Source organism: Vombatus ursinus, unplaced genomic scaffold (genome assembly GCF_900497805.2).
Source record: "Vombatus ursinus unplaced genomic scaffold, bare-nosed wombat genome assembly UNPS02014809.1, whole genome shotgun sequence".
Taxonomy (NCBI): Eukaryota; Metazoa; Chordata; class Mammalia; order Diprotodontia; family Vombatidae; genus Vombatus; species Vombatus ursinus.
The window spans coordinates 14,318,235-14,326,740 of record NW_020954587.1 but is presented as its reverse complement, the minus strand read 5'-3'; the positions used below and the strand labels follow the sequence as shown (position 1 = coordinate 14,326,740).

Genomic DNA, 8,506 nt, shown 5'->3' with positions numbered 1-8,506 from the left:
AAATTGGAACACTAATGCATTGTTCCAATTTTCCCACATCTTCTCCAACATTTATCATTTTCCTATTTTGTCATGTTGGCCAATCTGATAGGTGTGATGTGGCACCTCAGAGTTGTTTTGATTTGCATTTCTCTAATCAATAGTGATTTAGAGCATTTTTTCATATGACTATAGATGGCTTTAATTTCTTCATCTGAAAACTGCCTGTTCATATCCTTTGACTATTTTATCAATTGGGGAATGACTTGTATTCTTATAAATTTGACTTAGTTCTCTATATATTTTAGAAATGAGGCCCTTATCAAAGACACTGGTTATAAAAATTCTTTCCTAATTTTCTACTTTCCTTCGAATTTTGGTTGCATTGGCTTTGTTTGTGCAAAACCTTTTCAATTTAATGTAATCAAAGTTATCCATTTTGCATTTCCTAATGTTCTCTATCTCCTGTTTGGTCATGAATTCTTCTGTTCTCCATAAATCTGAAGGGTAAACTATTCCTTGCTCTCCCAGTTTGTTTATAATATCAGTCTTTATATCTAAATCATGAACCCATTTTGACTTTATTTTGGTATATGGTATGAGATTTTGGTCTATGCCTAGTTTCTGCCACATTTTTCCAGTTTTCCCAGCAGTTTTTGTCAAATAGTGAGTTCTTATCCCAGAAGCTGGGGTCTTTGGGTTTATCAAATAGTAGATTACTACAGTCATTGACTACTGTGTCTTGCATATTTAACCTATTCCACTGATCCACCACTCTATTCTTAGCCAATACCAAGCAGTTGTGATGACTGCTTCTTTATAATACAATTTAAGATCTGGAATAGCTAGGCCACCTTCCCCTGAATTTCTTTTCATTAGTTCTCTTGATATTCTGGACCTTTTGTTCTTCCAAATGAATCTTGTTACTATTTTTTCTAACTCTATAAAATAATTTTTTGATAGTTTGATTGGTATGGAACTGAATAAGTAAATTAGCTTAGGTAGAATTGTCATTTTTATTATATTAGCTCGGCCTACCCATGAGCAACTGATGTTTTTCCAATTATTTATATTTGACTTTATTTGTGTGAAAGACCTTGGCGTTTTCAATGCCTGACCAAGCTCTAAGTGCTCCATCCATAATACCTGCTGCAGCCACTTTCATGGCCGTTGGAACAAGCTGTCCTCATCTATCCATTCCACCAGGGAAAGTCTTCACATGCTTAGGACAGATATCCTCCAACTCACCAATAGGTTTGAAGCCTGATGGTTGCCCTCCACGTGGTTTAGCCTGTCACCAAGACAGTTTGCTGAAGTATGGCCAATGTGCATGCTACAGCTTCTTGGAGCCAAAGGTGAGAGTTGAGTGAATCAGGTAGACACCAAAGTTGGATGAGCAGCCCTGAAAAGGGCTCACCAAGTCTTCACGCCAGAGGTACTAGTCCTTCTGAACACTTCATACACTTCTGTCTTTTTTTTTTTTTAAATACTATTTGTTATATGGAATGAATCTTTTGGAGAGGAAGGGACATGTGAGAGAGTTACTAGGGAAAACTGATGATGTAAGAAACAAAAGGCATCTTAAAAACTTAAAAATAAAATTTTAAAACTACTTTAAAAATCCATCTCTCTTAATGAATCAATAAAAATATCTTCATATATAAAATATGAAGAAATATCTTAGGAGGGTTCCATAAAATGACAAGCCTGGCTGAGTATAAGCTTGGGCTATGGAAGCTTCCAAAAAAGGGTATGAACAAGGAGCATGCCCCCCATTCAGGGCAGAGGTAGCCAACTTTAAGGGGCCTTATGGGTCCTCAGAGAGACCCATTGTTCTTTCTGGACTATCACAGTGGGAAAACCAGGATTCAAATCCAGGTACCCTAACTGGAAATCTAACATTGTTTCCATTACACCACAACTGCCTGGCTAGGCATATTTAACATTGTTAGACCTCAATTTCCCCATTAAAAATGAATTTTGTAATTCATTACAAAATGAATGAATTTAGAAGCATGTATTAAGAACCTACTATGTGTCAGGTACTCTGCACTGGGGTCTGCTTATCTCATAGAGAGGTTGTGGAGAAAGTCTACAAAAGACTAGAGACATGTGAGGTCAAAGTTGGCCAAGGCTGAGGAGGTTACCTGACTTGCCAAAAAATAATGCTTTTTGTACACAGCTATTTTTACTCAGAGTTTGAACCTGTAACTGTGACATCATTTGCCTCCAAGCCTAATTGAACTGACAAGATAGACACCTCGATGAAGAAAAGGTACAAGGTCTTTTAAAAGCTGGAATTTGCCCTCCACTGGCCAAATTCCCATTAGTCTGGGTTAACACTGTCACTGACAAGAAAACTATTTTTGTTATACTTGCACATAAGACACCTGGGTGTTCCTAGCAGATTGATTGCCAGTGTATAGAGTGGTCACGGTGGTTCATATTGAGTGAATTTAATGCATTCTAGCTTCTAGCAGTGGGGCTGGGATTGTGAGTGTAGACTGTAGTCAAAATAAAGGCTTAGGTGAATAATACTTAACAGTATAAATGGATTAGAGTGGCCTAGGTGGAGGCAGAGTGGTTTTGAGACTATTAATCTCTCCTGTAGAGGTTAGACAATAACAGTTCTAACTGGATGATAAATCCACTGGGATTCATCTTAGTTCCCTATCAATGAACCTGGTCCTTGTACACCAGACTTAATTTGTTGCCAGAATGATACTCAAACTATATTCTCCTATGTTTCCAACATAGTAGAAATTGCCTAGATTTATTGTCAGCTGGTCTAGACTTCGAAAGTGACCATGAAGAAGAAAGAACACTTCTTATTATTTTATTTTTCTCCAGTTACGTGTAAAAACAATTTTTAACATTTGTTTTTTTTATTAATTTATTTTGATTTATCAACAATCACTTCCATAGGCTTTTGAGCTTTAAATTTTTCTCCTTCTCCCTCCCCAAGACAGCTCACAATCTGATAAAGGCTATACACATATATTCCTATTAAACATATTTTCACATTAGTAAACATTTGTTTTTAAAACTCTGAGTTCCACTAATGCATTGTTGATGGAGTTGTGAAATGATCCAACCATTTTGGAGAGCCATTTGGAACTATGCCCAAAGGGTTATAAAAATGTGCATACCCTTTGACCCAGCAATAGCACTTCTAGGCTAAAACAAAACACCAAAGTGTTTTGCTTCTGACTACCACCTCCTCCAATCTGCCTTTCCTTCTATCACCACCCCTGGCCCCCTGCCTTTTCTTATCTCCTTCCTATCCCACTTTCCAGTAGGGTAAGATAGATTTCTATACCCAACTGAGTGTGTATGTTATTTCCTCTCTGAGCCAATTCTGATGAGAGTAAGATTCACTCACTCCCCCTTACCTCTCCCTTCTTCCCCTCCATTGTAAAAGCTATTTTTTGCCTCTTTTATGTGAGATAATTTACCCCATTCTATTTCTCACTTCCTCTTTCTCCCAGTACGTTCCATTCTCACCCCTTGATTTTATTTTTTAGATATCATCCCTTCATATTCAACTCACACCTGTGCCCTCTGTTTATATATACTTGTCTAACTACCCTAATAATGAGAAGGATTTTATGAGTTACAAATATCATCTTTCCATGTAGGAATGTAAACAGTTTAACTTTTTTAAGTGCCTTATGATTTCCCTTTCCTGTTTGCCTTTTTATGCTTCTCTTAAGTCTTGTATTTGAAAGTAAAATTTTATATTCAGCTCTGGTCTTTTCATCAATGCTTGAATGCTTGAAAGTTCTTTATCTCATTGAATATCCATTTTTCCCCCTGAAGGATTATACTCAGTTTTGCTGGGTAGGTGATTCTTGATTGTAATCCTAGCTCCTTTGCCCTCCAGAATATCATATTACAAGCTCTCTGATCTTTTAATGTAGAAGCTCCTAATTTTTGTGTTATCCTGACTATGGCTCCACGATACTTGAATTGTTTCTTCCTAGCTGCTTGCAATATTTCTCCTTGACCGGGGAACCCTGGAATTTGGCTATATTATTCCTAGGAGTTTTCCTTTTGGGATCTCTTTCAGGAGGTGATTGGTGGAGTCTTTCAATTTCTATTTTACCCTCTGGTTCTAGAATATCAGGGCAGTTTTCCTGGATAATTTCTTGAAAGCTAATGTCTAGGCTCTTTTTTTGATCATGGCTTTCAGGTAGTCCAATAATGTTTAAATTATCTCTCTTGGATCTATTTTCCAGGTCAGTTGTTTTTCCAATGAGATATTTCAGATTGTCTTGTAGTTTTTCATTCTTTTGGTTTTGTTTTATTGTTTCTTGATTTGTCATAAAGTCATTAGCTTCCATTTGCTCCATCCTAATGTTGAAGGAATTATTTTCTTCAGTGAACTTTTGGACTTTCTTTACCATTTGGGCAATTCTGCTTTTTACAGCATTCTTTTCCTTACTGGTTTTTTGGACCTCTTTTACCATTTAGCCTAGTTTGTTTTTTAAGGCATTATTTTCTTCAGTATTTTTTTTTTGTGTGTGTGTATTCTTTACCAAGCTGTTGACTCATTTCTCATGACTTTCTTGCAACACTTTCATTTCTCTTCCCAATTTTTCCTTTCCTTCTCTAACTTGATTTTCAAAATCTTTTTGAGCTCTTCCATGGCCTGAGACCAATTCATATTTTTCTTGGAGGCTTTGACTTTGTTGTCTTCTTCTGAGTGTGTTTGGATCTTCTTTGTCACTGCATTAATTTTCTTTAGTCAGAGTTTTTTTCTGTTGTTTGCGCATTTTCCCAGCCTATTACTTGACTTTTAACTCTTTGCTAAAGTAGGGTTCTGCTTCCAGCTTCAGGGAATTTGTGCACCTGTTTTCAAAGATACTTCTAGGGACATGTAAGTTTTCAGTTCTTCCAAGGTGGTATGATTTAAGAAGAGTTGTTTACTACTCTCCTGGCCTGTTCTCTGGTCTGTGAATGGCCACAAGCACTCTTTTCTGCTCTGGAACCATAAGGAGGGTCCCCCTCTATTGTGGCCACAAGCTCTGCTACGCTGGTGCTCCTCCTCACCCTGGGAGGAGCCACCCAGGTCTGTGACCCGGATCAGAGTATGGCAAAGCAACAGAGTCTTGCCACAGTGATAGCAAAAAGACTAGGTAATCTCCTTCTGACCAGTTGTTCAACCCCCTTACCTAAGTCTGTAGGCTGAGAGCTCTGCAAGCTGTCCTGGCCACTGCAGCTGCCCCCACTAATGATTTAGTCACTCCCAAGACCTGCTCTTGGTTTCCAAGGCCGGACCTGTGGTGGCATGGCCTGTGCCATACCATACTCCACTCTCAGCCAGGTGTGAAAGACCTTTCCTGCTGACCTTCTAAGCTTTCTTTGGTGTCTGTGAGCTGAGAAGACTGGAAACCACCACTACTGCCACTGATTTGGTCCCTGGTCCCCTCCCTCCCCCCCAGGTCTGCTCTGGGTTTGCTGGGGCCCTATCTATGCTGGCATGGCCTACACTGGATTGTGTTCCTCTCTCACCCTGCTGCAACAGACCTTTCCTGCCAACCTTCCAAGTTGTTCTGGGCTGGAAATTTGTTTCACTCCATCTTTTTGTGAGTTCTGTTGCTCTACAATTTGTTTAGAGTCATTCTTTAAAGGTATTTGGAGGGGTTTGGGGGAGAGCTCAGGCAAGTCTCTGTCTTTACTCTACCATCTTGACTCTGCCTCTGGTAATAGCATTTTTAGTTGGCATAGGTTGTGAGTTGGATATTTATTCTCTCACAAAAAACAGAAATAAATAGGAAATAGAAAGAATATAGAAATAGAAAAATGGAAAGTAAACTTGTAAACTCGAGAAATAATGTTTCACGTCTACTTGCCAAAATAAAGAGGAAAAAAAAAGATATTAAAAGGCTCTTACCATTTCGGAAAAGTTGAAACCAAGGAACCAATGTCCAATCAGAAACTAGCTCTCCTAGCTCAGCTTTAATACGTAAAGAAACATTGAAATGAGGTCGAAAACATGGAGGAAGTCTGGCTGCTGTGAAGTTACATATTGGTTCTGCAATTTTGGTACAATTAACACATTCCACTTCTCTCCAATCGGTACTGAGGCTATGGGGGGAAAAAACATTTTCAAATCAATGCTTTCCTTCTACATTACTATCTAAAATACAATTTTCTCAGAAATGATCTCTCTTTTTTAAAAACATCATTTTTATTAGTATTTTTTGTTTTTATACCACCTTAATTTCTGAATATATCCTTCCCCATTTCCCTGCCCAGTGAGTTGAATTTCTAGCACACATTTTAAAAGGAGAAAAAAAGTTTAGCAAAACTAGCCAACACATCATATGCAACATTATGTACTCTGTCCCATACCTCTGGAAATAAATGAGGAAGGTGCATTTTCTCAACGCTTCTCTGGGGTCAAGCTTTGTCCCTTTTGTTATTGCTGTTCTTTCAGTATAGATTGTTATAGTCATATTTTCTATTTTTCCAATTTGCTTATTTCACTTTGCATCAATTCATATGTTCCCATGCTTCTCAGGGATGATTTCAAATCCTTTAACTCCATGCTTTACACATTATCTAAAGAATTGGTACTTTATTGGGGGAAAAATACGCCAAACTGTTCAAGTTCCAGTACTGGGGAAAAAATATGTGTATATATGTATGTATATGTGTATATTTATATTTATATTTCATGGCACAGTGGCCTTTTATAGGCATGCTTTGGAAAAACTTTCCTATCACCTTTCTGGTGGCACAGTGGATAGCATGCTGGGCCTGGAGTCAGGAAGACTTGAGTTCAAATCCCATGTTGGGTGCTTACTAGCTATGTGACCCTTGGCAGGTCACTTAACCATTGTCTACCTTAGTTTCCTCAACTATAAAATGGGGATAATGATAGCACCTACCTCCCAGGGTGGTTGTGAGGATCAAATGTAATAATTTTTGTATAAAGCACTGAGTATGCTTCCTGGGCTATAGTAGGCACTATATAAATGTTTATTTCATTCTCTTTCCCTCCCTTCCTATCCACCTTGTGTGCCAGTGAAAATAATGAAATGCACATGTAGACCATACCAAAGACAAAATATCTTCTCAAAGATGAAGTCCTTGGACTGTTGGTTTGCTCCCCTTCACTGTCTACCAGAGACAAGTGTATAGCTTACATTTATAGCAAAGACAGGTAAATTTATACCTAGAAGTATCATCATAGACATGCACAGAAAAGTGAGCACCAGTGAAATGAGAGTCAAGAGAAGAGACTTAGATATGGTGTCAAAGACAAGCAATTTTTGTCATGTGTTATTGCTTCTGGTAGAGAAAGTAAAACCAGAGAGCTTTGTGATATTTGGGGGGAAGAGAATGTCAGAGATAAAAAAACATAACTATAAAAGGACATTTTAGGGAAGTACCTGACCGAAAAACACATTTCTGAATTGGCCACAGGTCGTGTTTCCTAAATATTTAAAGTTCTTGATGCTAAATTCAGACTAAATAAAACCACACAAAACTGATGGCCAGACACAATGACAAAATATATATACCTTTCATTGTGCGGAAGGTAATAAACATTCTCACCACCCCCACATGACAAGCACAAGTGTCAGAACTGTGGTCACTGACAGTCATTGGTGAGAGGGCTCCCAAACCACAAACAGAAACAATGAGGAGGATTACCTGTCAGGAGGCCTCCAACATAAGAACTCACAAGATCAGACCTGTGGAATATCCTTTGGCTGAACACACGAGAAAGATCTCTGCCTCAAACACTCCTGCACTGTAGGAAGTTCCCCAGAAAAAGAGCTTTAAATAAGAATGTTGGAAGCTGGGAAATGATTTTTAAAAAATTCTATTCTGCCCAATAAAGAGGCTAAAATGGAAATACATCAATCTTAATAGCTGTATGGAATGAGAACTTCAACAGTTTCTGAGAGGAAGGCAAATGGCAAAAATTATTAAACAATTAAATGAAACAACCGTAAGAAGCAGAGATCATCTGGTATGGTAGGAAGGGTACTAGAGGTTGTATCAGGGAAAGAAGGAAGAAGAAAGGGAGGAAACAAGCATTTTTTAAGTGTCTGCTATGTGCAAGGCACTGTGCTAAGTACTTTACACAAGTGGCCTCACTTCATTCTCACAACCACCCTGGGAGGTAGGTGCTATTATTATCCCATTTTACAATTGAGAAAACTAAGGCAGACAGAGGTTAAGGGACTTGTCCAGAGTAACACAGGTAGTAAGTGTCTGAGGCTGGATTTTGAACTCTGGTCTTGACTGCACCACCCAGCTTAAGCTCTGGTAAAACAGCTGTAGCCTGTGAGTACTGGCAGAGGAGTCAGCCTAAGGAAGCCAGTGTGAGTTCTGGAAAACGGGCCTGAAGCCTGCAGCAGCGAGAGGGTTCTCATCAGGAGATACAATAAATGGGCTTGAAGCATGTGGTCATTCTGAACAAGGACACCCCAACGAGGTATCCTTCAATTCAGTATTAATGAGTATCTCAGGATCACCGATCTTGACCTCGAGTGGAACTCCAAGGCTG

At 38.7% G+C, this 8,506-nt stretch overlaps 1 protein-coding gene across 1 annotated transcript in view; it reads right to left on the bottom strand.

Moving 5' to 3' along the window:
- IFNGR2 (interferon gamma receptor 2) overlaps nt 1–8,506 on the bottom strand; it is a 30,398-nt gene that overhangs the window by 12,536 nt on the left and 9,356 nt on the right. Inside the window, exon 3 of the mRNA XM_027875600.1 lies at nt 5,876–6,069. Coding sequence (XP_027731401.1) covers nt 5,876–6,069 — 194 coding nt within the window. The remainder of the gene's footprint in view (nt 1–5,875; nt 6,070–8,506) is intronic.